Genomic DNA, 21,442 nt, shown 5'->3' with positions numbered 1-21,442 from the left:
AAGGAGAAAGCAGCGAACAGGAAAGAACAGAAGAAATGAAATAGACAGAAGCAACACAAACAACAAGAAGAAATACATTAAACGCCTACACTGACTCTAAATATGTTGGCGCTATCGTTAGCTAGTTGTATTTCCGATTGACACCATGTGGGGGGCCTGATGACCAATCAGCCATGTGGTCAAGAACCCATTATTTGTGTGAATCCCTTGTGACGGCGAGTATGTTGGCATCCTATTCCATGCTGTCTCATCGCTAATCCTGACACTAAGGTTTTCTACTTCAATGTGTCTAATTGCACCTAGTCATCCCATCAGGCATGTGATTGAGTGGAGATGCCGAGTGGGTGCCGCGCCAGGGTTATGGCCCCTCCCCAACTAATCGGGGGGCGGGGGGTCAAGCCAGCGCAGCCCATCCCTCCCCTCCGGCAGCTCAGCAAAGGGGCCATCGTCATCCCCCCGGGATCCAGTGTGGTCCCCTCCAAGGGCCATCTGCGCCCTCAGGGATGGGGTAAGGGAACGCACCACCACCCCCCACGCCCACCCCTGCCAATGGAAATGGGTTGGATGTCTATTGCTGTCAATAGGTGTTTTCAACATCAATTTCCCTCTTCCTAGCATAACACATACTTTGTGACCTGGCCTGGCAGTGAATGAGAAATTCAACAATGCCACACACAAAAAAAGTGCGCTCTTCTCTGATTGGCCCCGTGAAATTTGTGAGTGTGGCCAACTAGCGTGAAATCAATTAAGACACAAGTCTGTTTTTAAATGGGGCAGTCGTTTATTTGTCCAGTTTTAATTTACAACCAGAAAAATAGTGAGCGGATGGATTGATCCCAGGATGTTACAGAGAAGAAAAGAAAGGAAAGGGTGATACAGATGTTATCCAAGAACAACCAGGCTTTCTTTTAGTTGTGATATATATATATAAAAAATACAACAACACAGACAGTCATGGTCAACGTGGTGGTTGTTGGTCTTTTAGTTTACTTCTGGGCGGGAATCATGCCGTCAATGGACTCTCCCTTCTCCAGTTTCTTCTCCATCTCTACCATCAGCTTGACGCCATCGACCACCAGCTGAACCTGGTACACCTCGGAGGAGCCCAGACGGTCAGCGTTGGAGATGTCGAATACGCCGCCCACGGAGGCCGTGTCCACGCCACCTGCAGGTAGGGTGATGAATTTAGGTCAGGAATTCAACCACTTTTCAACTTTCTGCTTATAGCTCATGATGTGTTAGCATTAAGCAGAGGTGGAGTAGTAACATAACACACTACATGTACTCCTTTACATTTACTTGAGTAACTTTTTGAGAAAAATGTGCTTCTAAGGATCGTTTTACTAAGCCATACGTTTCACTTTTACTCGAGTAGATTAGTGAAGGAAAAAACGCTACTCTTACTCCGCTACTTTGGGCTACACAAGAGCCATTAGGTTTTCCTCTTTATTTTACGTATTAGATTTATTTATTTTGCCAGCGATGCCAAGAGTATACCAATTTCACCAATGAGATGTCGCAACAATAATCACATGACTCCATTTTACCAATCAGACGTAAGCTTGCCGATCTGTGATCACGCCAGCTTGTTCAGTCAAAAGCACCGTAAAAAATGAAGTATTTGACATAGCATGCTGCCCTCAACATGAGTTGAAAGCGCTGATTTTAACCTCTCTCACAGTTTTTACTTGGCACCGATTGACCATGGAAAACCGGAGATACGACCCTTTTAATTTCATAATTGGAACTATGAAGGAACTATTCACTATTCAAACTAGGAACTATTTTCTCCACCAGAGGGCACTCATGCTCTTTGGACGAATAATGCTTCATTTATGTTATTTTGTTAAATTTTATTTTACTCTTGTCGGAATTCAATGATTTTTTTTTGGGGGGGGGTTCCTTGGCTTAATGTGGTTATGTAATTGGTTATTGTATAGTATCATTATAACAGCAGTTTATATAGCTATCTTTGTTCAGAAAAAATACCATAGTTTGAAAAAAAAAAAAACAAATGTGAGCAGTTACTCACAATGTTACTCATTACGCTAGTATTCTTTTCACTAAATACTTTTTTTACTTGTACTTAAGTACATTTTGGACGACTACTTTTACTTGTGTAATATTATTTTCAAGTAACACTACTCTTATTTGAGTAAAATTTTTGGCTAGTCTACCCATCTCTGGCATTAGGATAGCAGCGATGAACTCTCTCAGTGCCATTGACGGTGATAGGCGTCAAATCATGTGACTATGTTATCCTTCTTCTGTTAACCATTAAATAACTTGACGCATATATACATAAAATGCTAGGAAGTTAATCGCCAATTTCGTGATGATACGATATTGATTCTTTGGACAACAAATTGCTGATATTACAAAGTCTGCCAGGGTCTGATTCGATTCAAGGGGCTTTGATAGATTTAATATGATATTATCAGGGACAGTGGTCATCACAGTGGATAGCCAGGGCCGGCCTAAGCAAAATAATGCAAAGGGGCCCATATTTTGGCCCACCATTTCGTCACAGTGTACTGTGAAACCCCTAAATGCAGTCCAACCCATACGTCCATATTTTGTATATTAATCAGATTTTGTTGCACTGCATACTTCAAACTTCTCACCCCAAATTATTGTCTGTACTTAAAGTAGATAGCGCCAACCTTTTTTCTAAAAGTGGAAAGAAAGAAGTTAAGGAAGAACTTTTATTTTTTTTTAAGCTTGTAATCAAGTATCAAAACTCACAGACGTCAAATAAAGCAAACTGTAGTAAACAAAATGGAATAAAACAATTGCCAGATCGGGGGCCCCCTAGTGGTCAGGGGCCCTAAGCAGCTGCATAGTCTGCGTATAGGCTGGGCCGGCCCTGTGGACAGCTATTCAAAAGTTGACTCTTAAGACCTCTAACCTTTAATCAATCAATCAGTCAGTCAATCAATCAATCAGTCAAAGTCATTTCTATAGCTCTTTACAAAAACCTGACAGGGCCTCAAAATCCTTTAAAACAAAGACAAACATGGTTCATTAAAGATAAAAGGAAGGCAAGAGACTATTTATGGTCATTAAAAAATACACATGGCGGAAAACATAGACGACTGAAAAAGCAGTTTCTGGCTCTTGCACCCCTCTTTAAAATAAACTGCTGTATATTAAGCCAAAAGAACTGTTGTGTTTGATGGAACGATATGTCTATATGCTGCCATAGCAGACTCATGGTGCACTAAGCCTCCGAACTATTTTTAATTTGTCCGTTTTCCCCAGAAAACCCCCGTTTACAGACGTCGCGCAACCGCTTTTGTTTCAACCTAGCCATAAAAAGATGGTAAGTGCTTATATTTATTATTCAAAATGTCTGCCATTTTCAGCTTAAAATCATTAATTGATGTCTAATATTTCGTAAAAAAAAAAAAAAAAAAAATCTTTAAAAAATTATTCACTCGCATAATTTAAAATTTTAAGCAAATTACGTCACAATGAAAATGTTGGCGTCTGTAAAAAAGTCACGAATATCTACCTCATAACTACTGCTTAATTGTATTTTTTTTTTTTGTTACTGTCGCATTTTCCCCGATATGTTAGATAATTAATCGATCCAAACAAAGAAAAATTGAAAAATAACATTTAAAAGGGTAAATATATGAAAAAGAAAATCTCACTCACTCCTTGTTGTCTGCAATTTCTGCATCACGACCCTTGTTATATCACCATGTTTTACCCATAAAATCCCCCAAAAATCCAGCTGTGGCCATTCACAGCTGTGTCTTTAATTCTGCTCTTGCGTGCTCTCGCCTCCAGTTAGGGTTTTGCTGTTTACATTTTTTTTTAAATGCCCTCCTGTTCAAAAATTTTCCTCCCTAAGAAAATTGAGATTTTAAGCTTTCCGATGATGTATCACAAATGCATATAGGACAATTTTGAAATTTGGCCAAATTGGGGGTCTCAGGGCGGAACTTCAAGTCACCTGAGTACCACCTAATGCATTTTCTTACTACTTTATGGAGACCAGCATGGAGCAAAAGTCAAAGCCCCAGTCCAAACTTGAGCGCAACATGTTTTTACCTGTGCCGCGCTTCTGCAGGCGCAGTCTGGTGAGGATCTCCTCGAACTTGGGGTGCGTGCTGAGCTTGGGCAGCTTGACGTGGACGCCGCCGCGCAGGCCGGTGCCCAAGTTGGAGGGGCAGGTGAGGATGTAGCCCAGGTGCTCGTTCCACATGAAGCCGTGGTTGTGCTTCTTGAAGATCTCCTCAATCTGAGCCAGGAGGAAAGCTTCCATTAGGCGAGCGAGGGACCGAAAAGTAGTGTCTAGATCTAATATTGCAAGTCGCGGTTTACCTTCTGCAGACCCACGCAGAAGCGCCTGAACACCTCCTTCATGTTGCCGCCCTTCTGCATGGAGATGACACGCAGGTGGTCCTCCTCGTTCACCCACACCAGGAAGGTCTTGTTGTCGTTGTGCCTGCACATTTGTGAATTGAGTTTTTAACCCTTTCAGGGACGGAAGTCACCACAGTGGACATATATCCAAAATTTATCATCAGCTTAACTCATTCACTGCCAACCCAGGCCACAGCGTATGTGTTGTGGAAGTTGGTAAAAAAGGGGAATTGACACTGAAAGCACCTATTGACTGCAATAGATGTGGAAAAATGGATTGGATGTCTATTGCTGTCAAGGGCAGCCAAAGAATTAAGCTATGTGAGGTCACAAGAGATTTATATATACTAGTATAATTTTTATTTTTTTTTTTTTTTTGCTACAATTTCTTTTAATTTTTGAAGTTTTAATTGCTTCATTGTTTCATCTAATTTAGAATTATTTACGTAATTTTTTTGAATGACTCATGGCTATTTTAAAAATATTTTTTAACTTGTTAGTATTCAAATATTTTTTCCCAAAGATGGATCCTTCAGTTAATTCATACATTTTATTAAAAAACTGCTATTGGATGTCAAATGAGGGAACCAAAATATTTCCCAGGGGGCCACAATTGGCCCCTGGGCTGCATGTTTGAGACCCCTGTCTTGCATGGATATGATAAAAAAAACATTTAGGAAAAAAAAAAAATCATAATTCATGCATGACAGTATGACAGTGTTAAATAGGTAGAACCCAAAATGCTAACAGTAATTAGTAAACAGTATTCAGAATATAATAAATTTATGTAGTTATTTGTGATAAATTAATAATCAATAACACAGTGGTTGAGCATTTTTGCATGCGAGGCTCAACCAAGCAAAAGGATCGGTCCTCACCAGATGCCCCTGGCGTCGGGCCAATCGCGGGCCATGCCGGCGCAAGTCAGCAGTGGGGACACAGGCTTGTCAAACAGGAAGTGGTCGGCGATCAGCTGCTCCTGCTCGGCGTCGGTCATGCCGTCCAGGGGGTAGTACTTGCCCTTGAACTCGCCCTCCAGGCTGGCCAGAGCTGACCGAGGGTGAAAATTTCACCATTAATGTTCGTCTTAGGGCAGTGGTGTCCAAACTTTGCTGCCCCGTAAGTCACTTTTTCTTGGCCCGCAGAAAATTATGAACATATAATTGATTATGGCCTACACAGCCTTTACTGTCTTCCTCTTCTCAGTTTCAACACTAGACAGAGTAGGTCACCTAAACAGTGCATCTGCATTTAGCTACTAGGACTGAGTGAACATATCCGTATACCAGAAACAGTAGTGGAAGAAGCTGTAGCCAGGAGCTCCGTCCATATCTGCTTTAGACGTTAGCGTTATTTCATGTATTTTTCACGTTTTTCATCCGTCAGGTCTTCCATTAATTGTAAGATCTTTAAATATCTCCGTGTTCGTCCCGGATACAGACGGGTTCAGTCTTGCACCCACCCTGTTAAATAATGCATTCTCATCTTCATTGGGTTTATATAGCATTATAAATATCTAAGTATTTACTATCAAATGACTAAAAAGGGTAAAATATATAAAATAATGCAACAAAAGTATGGAATCAAAATCAAGACATTATTGATGAGCTATGAGGCTGCCATTGACGACTGTTTACGGTTAGGCCTCCTAGTCAAAATGAATTGGACTATCTCGATTGTTGTCAATGGGTCTTTTTAATATACTACATTTCTTACATCATTACATCTTCTTCTGTTGCTAACTACCACAACACATACTCTGCAGAGGTGGGTAGTAACGTGTTACATCTACTTGAGTAACATTTTAAGAAAAATGTACTTCTAAGAATAGTTTTACTAAGCCATATTTATTTTTTTACTGTTACTTAAGTGAATTTGTGAAGAAGAAACTCTTACTCTGCTTCTTTGGGCTATACTCACTTGACTCCATTAGACCAATCAGACTCAAGCTTGCCATTCTATGATCACGCCAGCCTGTTCAATCAAGGAGCGTCTTTAAAGTACCGTAAAACAGTATCCGACATACAGCCCTGCCATCAACAAGACACGAAAGAGCAGATTTTAACCTGTCTCCAAGTTTTTATTTGGCGCCGATTGACCACGGAAACCAGAAATATGATCCTTTTAATTTCATTACAGCAAATGTTTTCTCCACTAGAGGGCAGCCGTGCTCTTTGGATGAATGATGCTTCATTTATGTATTTTTTGTATTTCTTTGGCTTAATGTGGTTATGCAATAAGATTTAGTCCAGTGTAATAATAACAGTTCATATAGATAACCTTGGGCTGAGAAAAAAATACTACAGTGTTACCTCTACATACGAAGTCAATTCATTCCAGGACCTTGTTTGTAAGTCGAAATGGTCGTATGTCAAGCAGGATTTTCCCATAAGAATACATTATTTCATTAATTCGTTCCATAGCCCGAAAACCTATACTAAATCCTTCATAAATACTGCTGGTAATATTGCAAATAGCAATTACACAGACCAAAACAAATCCATTAGGAATAAAAATTGCAATAATAATATAATAAAAGTAATAATAATAATAATAATAATACTGATAATAATGTAACGAATCGGGTTCTAATGTGGCGGATGTATTTTGCGTGGTGTACCTGAACGCACCGCGTGGCTCATGTAAGAGAGAGAGAGAGGGGACTTTTTACTTTCACTTTTCATGTTCAGCTGCGGCAGACAGCAGGCATTTTGTGTTGCACAACTTCTGAAATAAATGATTAAAAACCTGAGGAAGCTGGCGATTTTTTTGGCGATGTTACAATAGTAATAATTGTCACCTTAACTTAAAAAGACTGGCGAACGTAGTTCAGAGGAGGACTGTCAAGATTGTAGACAATCTACGGCCGTATTGTCAAGCCAGTTCACGGGCGCCCTCACCATGCTAATGTTTTTCTATCATTTCCAGCTTCATTTCAATGATAAACCTCCGCTTTTTCCTTTTTTTTTACCTCCTGCACTAACATTCTTGGAACCCATGCTGAGTTCTCTCACAAGAAAATCTGCCATACGTCTGTCTGCGGCGCTGTCATGAATCGTCGTATTTCGAGCATGTCGTCGGATGTACAAAACAGATGGCGAGTCAAATTTTACGTCGGATATCGAAAAGATTGTGTGTCGAAGTTATCGTATGTCCCGGTACTACTGTATTGTTAAAAAAAAAAAAAAAAAAAACACTTATTAAGCAATTACTAACAATTTATTCATTACTTGAGTTTTCTTTTCACCAAATACGTTTTTACTTGTACTTGAGTATATTTTTTGAATGACTAATTTTACTTGAGTAATATTGTTTCGAAGTAACTCTACTCTTACTTGAGTAAAATTTTGGGCTATTTTACCCACCTTGGATACTCAGTGAGTCCTTTGCATATAACTGGGCTGGCAGTGAATGAGTTAAAAAAAATATTGCTAAATGTAGGATTGTTATCTTACTAGTATTTTCAGTGCATTATTTACAAGGGACTAATTTCTCGGCAAGCCCGTCGACAGGGGGGGGCAACAGTGTATGTTGTCCCGGGCCTCAGGACCATTGGAGCCCCTGAGTGACCCTTAATTTATTTTACTTTACATTCACATATTTCTTTTTTATTTAAATCATTGTCTGATTAATATTATGTTCTAGTCGATATATACCCAAAAACTTTAACATATTAAATATTTCCCAAAAAATTTTTCCCCCTTTTTTTTTGCACAACAACCCTCCCTCACCCCCTCTGTCTTAGCAGAGAATGGTTTGACCCGGCTTTGGCGCACTCACAGCTACACTACGTAGGTGCCCTGAAGCGGCAATTTAAAATCTGCCATTGTTATGAACTCTAAACATGGTGAGTCGTCATAAATCGGGTGCGCAGAAAAGAAAAAAGAAAAAGAGATGAAGATCATAGAGGTGAACAAGAAAAAATGTTTTTAGAAGGGGGATAAGAAGCCAGAGAATTTGGGCTAGAGTTAGCTGTGGACGGTGATGTCGGTAAGTGAACAACAGCCGCTAACATTGAACGTTTACATTCGTGATCACTATGACCAAAGCCCGATTCGAGTCTGTCACCGGCCGCTTTTAGCCTATTAAGCTGCGGTATGACAAGACGTGCTGCTCGCGTTGAGCCGAGGAGAGAGAAGGTGATGGGAGATCAGGGAAAAATGTTAGTCTGTGGGGAAGAGGTGCGCGAGGCTGAACAGACTCTGGTCCGGCGGCTGGATTTATCTTGGGTTTACAACCTACTGCGTATTAGAGCAAACGCTCTCTGCACACTGCTGCACATTTTCTTGTCTTTGCCAGTGACTGTAGCTGGAGGAGAGCGAGCCTTCAGTTAAATGAAAATACTGAAAAACTAACTACGTTCCACCATATCACAGGGCAGGCTTAACAACCTAGCCATGCTCTCCAATGAGCGCGAGCTTGCTCAATAACTGGATTTCCCCGATGTTATAAATGACTTTGCTGTCAAAAAATCTAGGCGCATCACTGTTTGAGGGCTTGATAACCCCAGGGATGTGGAAGGGGCAGGCACAGGATGTTTAGTTATACTGTTTTATACCTTAGCAGACAGGCAGAGCACTCTCGGTTGTATTGTATTGTAGCCTGCAGGACAATAGATGGAAATTGTTTGTTTATATTGTGTCACATCACATTACTTTCTGTTAAATTTAACTGTCCATCTCAAATAATTTGAAAATTTACACTGTCATTGTTTGCAAAGCGTTAAAAGTACTGCATGTGTTGTCGTGACAAGCCGGTGGCAGGGGAAGGCCCTATAATGGTCTCTTGTTCCCCGGGCCCCTGCAAGTCTGTTGACAGCCCTGTTTCTAGGCGATTTTGAAAAATAGGAATATTTCATGCAGCGCTTTTAATGAAGCAACTGTACACGACATAGAAAAGATAGTCACCCTCGATGGACAGCTTCTCAATGCCTCTGCGCTCTCCACGGCTGTTGTGTGGCGGCAGGGTGAATCCCTTGATGCTACGGCCGGTACGCACGCGGCTGGACAGAACGTAGTTGGAGTCCAGGTCATCACCACCCTATGGGGACAAAAAGACCACCAAACGCATAGGCAGAGTTTGACTTTTGTGGCAGGGGGCCAAAAATATTAATGACCCCGAAACGCAGTCTCAGCAATAAAATTAACTTAGTAACAAGATACCATATTGGCCCGAATATAAGACGGCCCTGATTATAAGACGACCCCCTCTTTTTCAAGATTCAAGTTTGAAAAAAGACTTTTTGAACACCAAATTTTTATACAGAAAATACAGTACATCGGAAACAAATGATTATAACAATATATTTGAGAGAAAAACATGTTATTTTGCCTCATTCAAATCTTAATATCTGAACATTTAAATATGTAAACTAAAGTGCAATCACATTCCTAATGAATGGCGTCTGGTTTTGGAAATGTGAATAAACCAATCTATTGTGATAAAACAAAATTGCAATAACTGCATTAACCATCAAAGTGAAGTCTAACTGTAACTGTAGTCTTGAAACAAATCTGAATAAGGAAAAACATTGCAATAAAATTAAGCAAACTGGTTAAACTTGAGAGTAGCTGAGATTTGTCATGACAGGACATCGCTTCATTGATATCTGGCGCCATCTAGCGTCATGAATTGGGAGAGTAGCTGAGATCTGCCATGACAGAACATCGCTTCAATGATATCTGGCGCCATCTAGTGTCGTGAATGGGTATTGGGTCTAGATCGCGAATATAAGATGACCCCCTCTTTTTCAGTCTTATTTCAATGCAAAAAACACCGTCTTATATTCGGGCCAATATAGTATATGCTCTGATAGTAGCTTAGCCCATCCTTTTTGACTGAATAGTCCAGCAAGGAACATTTATAATATGTCGAAAATGAGTGGGTTTTTTTTGTTTGTTTTTGTTTCCTATTATTTTTTAGGGTTAAAGTCTTTAGTGGAGCAAACTGAAACTCCGCTCACCATTTTAGCGGTGCTTTCCAGCATTTCATGGTCCACATCTTCAATCCTTGGTTCTCTCTCTAAAAAATTATGTACCGTATATCCATCTTGCTTTTTCTGTCCTGACGTGTTTTTTGTTTTTGGCTAAGCAAAGTAAATTACCTTCTCTAAGGTGCTAATTACATGAACTCCTTAAAAAAATGATTTTGACTCATTATCACAATTTTTTTTTGTTCATGTCATTCATTTTTGTTTGTTTTTGTTGTTTTATTGCTTTACAACTTTTCTCGACAACATTTTACCAGCAAAGTCTTAATTTTAAATTCATATATTGGAAAGTCAATTATGTGCAATGACATTTTCAGCCAACAGGGAGGACTATGTCCCCCCTCCCGGACCTCCCATAATCGCAGAGTATGAACAAATGCCCTGTTGGTTTCACAAATCGAGGCAAACAAAAGTACAATTTGGCTAACGAGAACTCGCCTTCAGGTTCTCGAAGTTCAGGTCAGTCTTGTGCTTGTCGTTGGGTCCGTAGCCATTGTGGCGGTCCGAGATGACGGGGTCCAGAAGATCCTTGAAGACCTCGTAGGACTCCTCATCACCGGCCACGCAGCCCACGGTCATGATGAAGGGGTGTCCTGAGATGGAGAAGGAGATTGATCAAGTTTGTGGGATTTCTTACTTGATAAACTTTTGGATTGCCGCTTACCGGGGTTGTCCACACCAGTCTGAATGACATCATCCAAGGTGTAGCCGCTGGGGGTGGATTTTCCCCTCAGCTTAGCGTAGATATCCTTGGTCAGCACCTGCGTGGAGATAGACGCCGATGGCTCTGTATTTGCCATTAACTTTCACGCTGATATTATTTTTCCATATTTGTGTGTGTGTGCTACCTTGGCCATATGGTTGTTGTGCTGGGACAGGTCGGGGTACTCATCGTCCACCGTGAACTTCATCTTGTAGTCGTTGTGACAATTCTTGGCCATGGCTGCGGTTTCTGCTCCGACTGTAACACAATATATTCAAATTGTGACCTACTTTGACATATATTTTTTTCAAATTTTCATTTTTTTTTTTTTTTACAGAATAAAGCACCCCGAGCATTGTGTGAGGTCTCCTCGAGTGCTTTGTTGACAAGTCTTTGCGTCAAAAGGAGAAACCTTCTCATTATCGATTGGCGGAGGCCATGAAGTGTTGGCTAAAAGTCAAAGGTATCGCTGTCTCAGCCTCACTCCGTCAATGCCTTTCTCAGCTGTGGCGCCAAACCAACACCACCATGGAAGGAAAGATTATTAATAGTCTACAGATACCCCACCCCCATAGTACCTCATACAGGGGCACTAAAATGGAAAGATAGTGTGCAAGTACATCTGTTGCATCTTGTCCAACGGCAGAACAGTACACTTGTTCATTGCTGGAGCCCAAAATACATTGCCCTGTGCCATCACATTATTTTACTAAATATAATACAGCGATTATGGAAGTTTTAAAAGTAGATAATGAAAATCAATATTAAAAAAACATTTTTAATGTGATTTCTTTCGTTTGTAATTTGGGCAACAACAGTTTTCATCAATTTGTTGCAGTAAAATTGCTGGATTGCCAAGAAGTATTTCTCAACATAGTTGGAATTTTAAAATAAGTTATTCAAATATGTTTTAAAATATATGATTTCAAAATTCCGTTTTTTTTTTTACATGTTAAAAGATAAAAACTAAGAGAAATAAATGTTTGTTATACTATTTTCACATTTTAGCTGTTTTTACAGAATTTTTTATAAGCAATTAATATTTTTGTTTAATGCTCATTATAATTCTTCACATTAAATTAAATTCCCTATTAAATACTTCACAACTGGACTTGACACACGGCGGTTACAACCATGTACCAAGGCCTCAGCTGTGATTTTTGCTTCAACCTACTCGTAACAAACTCGGCACATCCAATTCTCTAATTGTCAAACTTGATTATTTTTTGTTGTTGTTGTCATTTTAAAGACAAAAACACAAGACTAGATTGTGACCTGATTGCTGACATTACCTGCTCAGGAGAAAGTAACAGATCCCGGGATCAGATCCTGTCCACCGAATGTAGGGGTTGCCCAAGTGTGCCAGGTGTTGGATGTCCACTTTTATAGCGCCACCTCCTCCTTGACTGGTCGGGAGGACCCGACCTGCCCCGGTGTGATTGGACGCAGGCGGTTCGGGTGTTGAAAAAGGCAACTAGGAAACATGGTGGAGGCAACAGCTGCAGAAGGAACGTTGAGACCTTTCACCTCGGCGCCCGCTGGAGTCGGCAAGACTGACGTGTGCGTGAACACGGTCTGAACTATAATCAGGCATGTACAACTAACGTATACATTGGAATGAAAAAGTATGTGAACCTTGTGGAATTTCTCACATTTCTGCACAAAATCCCCATCAAATGTGATCTGATCTTTGTCAAAATCACACAGATGAAAGAACAGTGCCTGCTTCAACTAAAACCACGCAAATATTTATAGCTTTTCATATTTTAATGAGTATAGTATGTAAACGATTACGGGGGGGATAAGTAAGTAAACCATCACATTTAATATTTTGTGGTCCCCCCCTTTGGGAGCAATAACTTCAACCGGATGCTTCCTGGAGCTGCAGATCAGTCTGGCACATCGATCAGGACTAATATTGGCCCATTCTTCTCTACAAAACTGCTGTAGTTCAGTCAGATTCCTGGGATGTCTTTGTCATGAATCGATGTCTTTAGGTTATGCCACAACATCTCAATGGGGTTCAAGTCTGGACCTTGACTTGGCCACTCCAAAACGTGTATTTTTTTCTCTTGAAACCATTCTGAAGTTGATTTACTTCTGTGTTGGATCATTGTCTTGTTGCAGGATCCATCCTCTTGTTAACTTCAACTGTCTGACAGACTGCCTCAGGTTTTATGCAAAACATCCTGATAAACTTTTGAATTCATTCTTCCATTAATGATTGCAAGTTGTCCAGGCTATGAGAAAGCAAAACAGCCCCAAATCATGATGCTCCCTCTGCCACGCTTCACGGTGGGGATGAGGTGTTGATGTTGGTGAGCTGTTCCATTTTTCCTCCACACATGACGTTGCATGTTATTCCCAAACAATTCAACTTTGGTTTCATCAGTCCACAAAATATTTTGCCAAAACTTCTGTGGAGTGTCCAAGTGCCTTTTTGTGAACATTAAATGAGCAACAATGGTTTTTTTAGACAGCAGTGGCTTCCTCCGTGGAGTCCTTTCATGAACACCATTCTTGCCTATAGTTTTACATATAATAGTAGTGGTTGTGTGCACAGAGATATTGGAGTGTGCCAGTGATTTCTGTAAGTCTTGAGCAGACACTCTAGGGTTCTTTTTTACCTCTCTGAGTATTCTGCGCTGAATTCTTGGTATCATCTTTGGTGGACGGCCACTCCTTGGGAGAGAAACAACAGTGCCAAACTCTCTCCATTTGTAGACAACTTCTCTGACTGTCAATTGATAAACATCCAGACTTTTATAGATGGTTTTGTATCCTTTCCCAGCTTTACACAAATCAACTATCTTTGATCCGCTCTTTTGACCAAGCCATGATGCACATCAGACAATGCTTCTAATCAAGACAATTCTTTCTAGGTGTGTGTTTTATAGTGGGCAGGGCCACTTTAAACCACTCATCATTGATTGGGAACACACTTGACTTAAAATGTTTAATAAAAATTGGTTTCAATTGCCCTTTAAGTCTCCTTCGGCAGAGGGTTCACTTACTTATTTTTCCCCCTTCTGTCATTGTTTGCATGTTATCCTCATTAAAATACGAAAACCTATAAATGTTTGGGTGGTTTTAGTTAAAGAATTCACCGTATTTTCATCTGTGTGATTTTGACAAAGATCAGACCACATTTGATGGTGATTTTATGCAGAAATGTGAGGAATTCCAAAAGGTTCAGATACTTTTTCATACCACTGTACTAACACACCAGGTAAAAAAAAATTGTACACACCCCTCTTTCAACTGCAGTTTTTGTTATATCCAAAATAACTTAAATGAATGTACGCTATGTACACTACATTTAACAGTGAGGTCATAAGACTGTCATAATTATGCAAATTATATCAGTAGCTCCATTTATGTCCAGTCCGGATCTTTTACATCCAATAATCAGTGGTGGAAAATAACAAAATAAAAGTAGTCCATTACCGTACTTAAGTACATTTTTGTGTATCTGTACTTGAGTACAAATATGAAGTGGTACTTTTAACTTTGACTTTACTACATTTTACAGCACGTATCTGTAGTTTTTACTCCACTACTTTTCAAATTGTTGCCTGCGTTATACATTACTTTTGTTTTCTTTTTTTCTCACTGTGAATTGGTAGTTTTGTTTTCATGCTTCCGGCACAATTGATAACCCTCGTGCAACTATATCATAATCGAGCACTAGAGGCAGCAACACAAGTACGAGCAACATTAGTTAGGTGAAGATATTACCAATAAAAACCAACAGTGAGAGCAGCACGCCTTTAGATGGGTGCCGCACACTTTTGTACACTAGGTGGTAGTACGCACCTCTGCCATTAAGGTAATTTTTTTTTTTTTTTTTGAGCTTGTTAAGCTTCTGTTTTGTATCTTTTTTTCCCCCAGTCTGCAGGTTTAAATAAAACTGAGGAGTCAATTTTCTGGTTCTTTCGTTGAATATTGACTCAGATCTTTGTATGTAGGTATATATATATATATATATATATATATGTATAGATATATAGATATAGATATTTTTAAAAATATATAAATATTAGTGCTGTCAGCATTAACGCGTTAACGGGTGGTAATTATTTTTTAAAACTAATCACGTTAAAATATTTAACGCAATTAACGCATGCGCGGAACGACCCAATCAAACATTGCCGCGAACAGAATACATTGCCGCCGTTTGAAGTAAATTGAGAGCTATGGGCAGAGACAAGCAAGTGGAGTGGACACAGGTGTTATCAGCACCCGCCAAGGGGGCCGCTGTTATTTTCAATGTGACTGGCATTGTCAGATTGAGCAGTGGGGAAGAAAGTGGTCGAGCGAGAGAGGGAGCGAGAGAGTAGAGAAAGTGCGCAATTAGCGCAGGCTCAAGTGCCGCGTCCCCCACATGCTTTTGTTTTGTTAATAAAAGTACCCACAAAAAACCATCCTACGCATCTGGGTGTTTATATGTACGCCGCTGTCTTCCTCAGGAGAAAATCAGATGAACCGAGCCAACATGAATCGCCGGTCCATAGCAGTGCAATTTACCAAGAAGGGCGAATTGGTATCGTAGGGGTTTTTGGAGCCGCGCTATTTAATGGAATATGTGATGGCATCTCTTCCACAACTGTTATAATTATTGTGGCAACCGACATGGGGAAGAATAACTGGGGATGAACTTTTTCTTAACACCATGTATTGTACTCAACGCAGAGAATATATACCATTTTCAGCACCAACTGTGACTCATGGTTGCTCAAATTCCCATCATGCATTTGGGCAGTTAAGCACATTTAAGTCGCTACAGTACCATTTAGTGAAAGCACAACAAAAATAATATTCGTTTCTCTCCAAAATAAAATAATGTTCACAAAAAGAAAAGCGCTCAATGCAAAGAGATCTGGCATTCCCAATCAAAATAGCTATGCAAAATAACACTCTATTCAAACATTAAGTTTAGCTCAACAAATACACTAGATGGCAAAATTTAGTAACAATATACAAACTATCAAAATTACTATAACTTGTACTCACATTTATCTTTTAAGAATTATAAGTCTTTCTATCCGTGGATCCCTTTCACAGAAAGAATGTTCATGCCGTCTTGTGGATTTATTGTTATAATAAACAAATACAGTACTTATGTACAGTATGTTGAATGTATATATCCGTTTTGTCTTTCCATTCCAACAATAATTTACAGGAAAATATGGCATATTTTAGAGATGGTTTGAATTGCGGTTAATTGCGATTAATTACGATTAATGCATTTTCAAGCTTTGATTAACTCGATTAAAAATTTTAATCGTTTGACAGCCCTAATAAATATTTGATATACTGTATTGGCCCGAATATAAGACATTGTTTTTTGCATTGAAATAAGATTGAAAAAGTGGGGGTTGTCTTATATTCGCGGTCTAGACGTTATACCCATTCAAGACGCTAGATGGCGCCAGATATCATTGAAGCGATGTTCTGTCATGACAGATCTCAGCTACTCTCAAGTTTAACCAATTTGAATTATTTTATTGCAATGTTTTTCCCTATTCAGATTTGTTTCAAGACTACAGTACAGTACAGATAGACTTCACTTTGATGTTTAATGCAGTTATTGCAGTTTTGTTGTTTTATCAAAATAGATTGGTTTATTTAACATTTCAAAAACCAGAAGCTATTAATTTACGAACGAGTGATTGCACTTTAGTTTACATATTTTAATGTTCAGATATTAAGATTTGAATGAGGCAAAACTTGTAGTTTTTACACGTAAATTTAATTTTAAAGCAAGTACAATTGTATGTTAAGTATTTTTTGCACCTGAATCTGTACTTTTACTTGAGTAAAAAAAAGTGAGTACTTCATCCACCACTGGTCATAATTATGACGGTCTTGTGACAGTCATATGAACCTACTGTCAAAATTTTTTTACCGAAAGTACCATTAACAAATTAGCTTGCATTGACAGTGACAGACTTCCAAACCATTTTAACTGGGAGGGTCAATTGCTGCCATCCCTCCCAGTCAAAATGAATTGAACCTTAATCGCAATCGATGTGCACTGCATTCTACTATCATGAGGTCTCTCCTGTGAGATGTTAGCCTGTTATCATCACACACCTCACCGCCATATTTTCAGCTCCGGAGCAGATGACATGCGTGAAGAGTGATTCTTTGGGGTGAAAGCACAAGGGGAGGCGGCTTCCTAAAATGTCTCTCTGGTACTGTGAGGCTTTGCTGTAATTGCTCTCAAAGCTCTCTTAAAGTTCCTCGTGAAGGCTGCTAATTTGATAAATCTCAGTTATCTGCCTGGAGCTTATTAACCCGTTCATGCATGAATTATGATTATTCATGTAGGACAGGGGTTTTGCAGCCCCCATTTGACATCCAATTGACGTGCGACCACTGTAACTAACTCACGATAACGATGATCTGACGATATGGCGAAACAACAAATATTGATACATTGGTCAGGAAATCATTCTAGGATATTCTAAAAACAACTAGAAAACAGAAAAACAAGCTTTTGCTGTGAATTGGAATGACTTTAACACTAGTAGACGTCCAATCCATTTGAACTGGGAGGGTGGCAGCGAATGAACATTCGTTCATTCGCTGCCATCCCTCCCACTTCAAACGGATTGAACATCTATGGCCGTCAGTAGCAGCCAATGCCAGGCAATGAGGTCATTTTGGGCCATTTAAGGTCATTTACATGTTGATTTTCAGTTACTTCCTGTTGATTTTGGGGTATTTTATGGGCCACTTCCTGCTCATTTTGTGTTACAGACCCGGGAATCACCCAAATGAATAGGCAGTGACTCAAACTCAACAGGAAATGACCTGGAAATGCCCTAAAATGAACAGCAAGTGACCTATAAATGCCCTGAAAATCTGCCAGAATGAAAGTGAATGCTCTGGTTTCGAATGAACGAACGTTCCCAGTCTAAATGGATTGGGTGTCGAGCACGGTCAAGTCAGCCTTAGAGTTAACTGAAACACTATTATGGTGGAAGATTTTGGTAACAACTTGTTGGTTCCTTTTTTTTGTTTTGTTTTGTTTTGTTTTGTTTTTAAGACATTGACACCTTTGTAAAATGATATCTTGATTCTTGCAGGAGCATATCAATAACCACCATTTCGATATTTTGTCACACCCCTAATATACTGTGTGTATATATATGTATGGTAGAAAACACAGACAAGGCTGAAAAAGCAGTTTCTGCTCTTGCACTCCTCTTTAAAAGAAACTGCTGTATTCTAAGCCAAAACAACTGTTGTGTTTGAACAATATGAAAACCCCCGTCTACAGACGTCGCGCAACTGCTTTATTTTCAACCAAGCCATAAAACGAAGGTAATTCATTATATTTATTATTCAAAATGTCGTTTTTAGCTTAGAATCATTAAGTGATGTCTCATATTTCGATTTAAAAAAAAAAACGACTTTAAAAAATTATTTACTCACATATTTTAAACTTTTAAACAAATTATGTGACAATGAAAAAAATGGCATCTGAAGAAAAGTCATGAATATCTACCTCATAACTATCGCTTAATTGTATTTTTTTCGTGACTGTCGCATTCCCCCCCAATATTTAAGATGATAAATAATCGATCCAATAAAAGAAAAATTGGGGAAAAAAAACGTTTAAAAGGGTAAATATGTGAAATTGCGACCCTTGTTATATTATCATGTTTCACCCATAAAATCCCCCAAAATCCATCTGTGGCCATTCACAACTGTGTCTTGAAACTCAGTGATACATGCTACATGGAGTTTTTGGATCGAAACAAGGTAAGTACACGATAATATCTCGTTAAAGTCATGGTGTCTGTAATTCTGCTCTCGTGTGCTCTCACCTCCAGAAAGGGTTTTGCTGTTTAAAGTTTTTTGTTTTTGTTTTTGTTTTTATTTAAATGCCCTCCTGTTCAAAATTTTTCTTCCCCCACAAAATTGAGATTTTAAACTTTCCAATGATGTATCACACGTGCATATCGGACAATTTTGAAAGTTGGCCAAATTGGGGGTCTCAGAGCGGAACTTCAAGTCACCTGAGTGTTTTCCGCCATATACATTTTAGATAAAATTAATTATTAAATGAAGTACACTTTTTATTTTGTGGGCTAAAACATTTACTGTATTTAAATAATAATCAGTACAATTAATTATATATATATATATATATATATATATATATATATATATATATATATATATATATATATATATATATATATATATATACTGTACATATATAAATTTTAGGAAAAATTATCAAAAAGTGAAGTAAATAAGTAAAATATATTTAGACACTTAAAACAAATTGTAATAAATTCAAAAAACACACATTCCAATAGTTGGAGCCCATGTGTATTTTGCTCTGGGATTTAAAAAAAATATATATATATCAATAATTTGTGACCTCACATATCTTAACTCCTTGGCTGGCATTGACATTGCAATAGACATCCAATCCATTTTAACTGTGGTGTGCTAGAAGCAATCAAATGATTTTATTTACGAACCACCAAAACTAGAGATGTCCCGATCGGATCATGTGATCGGAAATCGGGCCAATTGCGCCCGATTTGTAAAAGGATCGTAATCAGGTGAAAAGGATCGGGTTTTTGATTAAAAAATATTTATTTTTCAGCTTCATGCTCGTACAGCCTCTCACTCTCCCTCTTGCTGCTTTTCTTGCAGGCAGCTGGAGTTTGCTATTTAATGATGATTGACATATTTGTAGCTTTGATCTGGCCAGTGAAGGCTCTGTAGCTCAAAGGAACAAATTTGTCAATCATTGTTTAGCTTGTTACACACTAGCGGTAGTGTGCTGTGGCAACTTATTGTGTAAGTGAGAGGCTGTTCTCAGCAGTGTAAGGGTCAAAGTGTGAGTGGATTTGAGTGAACTCACTCAACGAACAATTTAATAAAGACAATCATTTTTCTACGTTATTCTTGTGCATTCGCTGCTCAGCCTTCACCGTGTACAGACGCACTGAGCTCCTGAAGCACTCTTATTTAACCGATAAGCGCTCAGGGCCAGCAAGCTCGACTCCCAGTATGGCTCCAAAGAATTTGAAACCTGGAGACTTGGATGAAATAAAATCCTCCATACAGAAGTTGGAGGTCTCCTTGACTGACTTGAAACTGACGCCTAGCCCAGGGGACACAGTGGCGCAACTGGCAATTGCTAAGCTGAAAGAGTATGGAATAAACATGGAACCGCTGGACATCCGTCGCTGCCTTCTGCTCCTATCTGGGGGGAGAGGACCGGCGACGGTGCTCATGAAGCTGGCAGACCACAAGACCAAGACTGCCCTGCTTAACCAGCGCCGCCACCTGAAAGGGTCGAAGACTTTTTTGAATGACAATAAAAATGTCAGGGACATGATAAAGCCATAACCTTGTACGCCCTGAAATTAATCGAGCTGCTTGACTGGTCGCTAAGTTACTAAACCCAGATTGTTGATTGTGTTTTTGTACAGTTTTGATGTATGTTCCATGCCTGAATGTGCTTCTTTAGTTGTATGGGGGACGGGAAACTGATAAGCATATGCTTCATCCCGTCCGCCTTTGTCTTCTTCTTCGGTTCCTTCGGGCAAATCATATCACATTTTGTAATTATCAATGATTGTCAATGATACCGATGATGATGACAATAGAATTCCATTCCATTCAAAAAATAATTCACATTATGAAGGCGCCACGGTGAGACAGTAACATGTTTAAAACATTTTTTTTCTTTTTTTTTAATAAAACTTTTTTTAAGGTATCTGATCGGGAGTATGTATCGCCAGATTCTCAAAATCAGGTGACTCGGACTCGGGTGCCAAAATATGCGATCATCCCTAACCACAACACATTTGCATTGACCTGGGCTTGCAGTGAATAAGTTAAGCCAAGGATAACTTTTGAATAGATGTCCACTGTAGTCGTGCACAGATCTTGTATACACTTCCTTAAAGGGCACCCAATGAGTTCCCGCACAAAAATATGTGGTTAAAATTTTAACTTCTGGAGAAAGTAAAGTCGTATTTGACGTGTCCGTGAGTGGTGTCAGAGTAAAGGACGTCAGGTTGTGGCGCACATGAGCATCAGGTGTCCTGGGCGTGCGTTAAATCCTCCCTGCGGAGTCGAGTTTCACCAAAACAGGCTTCGCTGTCAATTCCCAAATTAAATGCGACTGCTCATTGCAATGACGACAAAGAGCATTTGCGCATACAAGCAATTTGTCAATATAATGAGTATATGTAGTGGTAGCAGCTATTTCGCACCACCTGTTATAACACTAGCATGACGACTAAGGTCATCTCTTGCATGCATGTGTGTGCGTGTTTTCCCTGCTCATATGCTACTGTGGCACAGATCCAATTTCCCACTTTAGATGCACACTG

At 39.3% G+C, this 21,442-nt stretch overlaps 1 protein-coding gene across 1 annotated transcript; it reads right to left on the bottom strand.

The window, feature by feature from the left end:
- Positions 1-782: 782 nt before the first annotated feature.
- ckmb (creatine kinase, muscle b) lies at positions 783-12,516 on the bottom strand. Its single transcript, XM_057839882.1, has 9 exons — positions 12,359-12,516; positions 11,212-11,324; positions 11,028-11,124; positions 10,802-10,956; positions 9,282-9,414; positions 5,253-5,424; positions 4,333-4,456; positions 4,060-4,249; positions 783-1,165 (listed from the first exon to the last, which is right to left on the bottom strand). Exons 2-9 carry the CDS (start codon positions 11,302-11,304, stop codon positions 987-989), a joined length of 1,143 nt encoding a protein of 380 aa, XP_057695865.1. The 5' UTR covers positions 11,305-11,324; positions 12,359-12,516; the 3' UTR covers positions 783-986.
- Between the last annotated feature and the right edge of the window lie 8,926 nt (positions 12,517-21,442).

Source organism: Corythoichthys intestinalis, chromosome 6 (assembly GCF_030265065.1).
Source record: "Corythoichthys intestinalis isolate RoL2023-P3 chromosome 6, ASM3026506v1, whole genome shotgun sequence".
NCBI classification, from domain to species: Eukaryota; Metazoa; Chordata; class Actinopteri; order Syngnathiformes; family Syngnathidae; genus Corythoichthys; species Corythoichthys intestinalis.
This window is presented reverse-complemented; position numbering and strand designations above follow the sequence as displayed.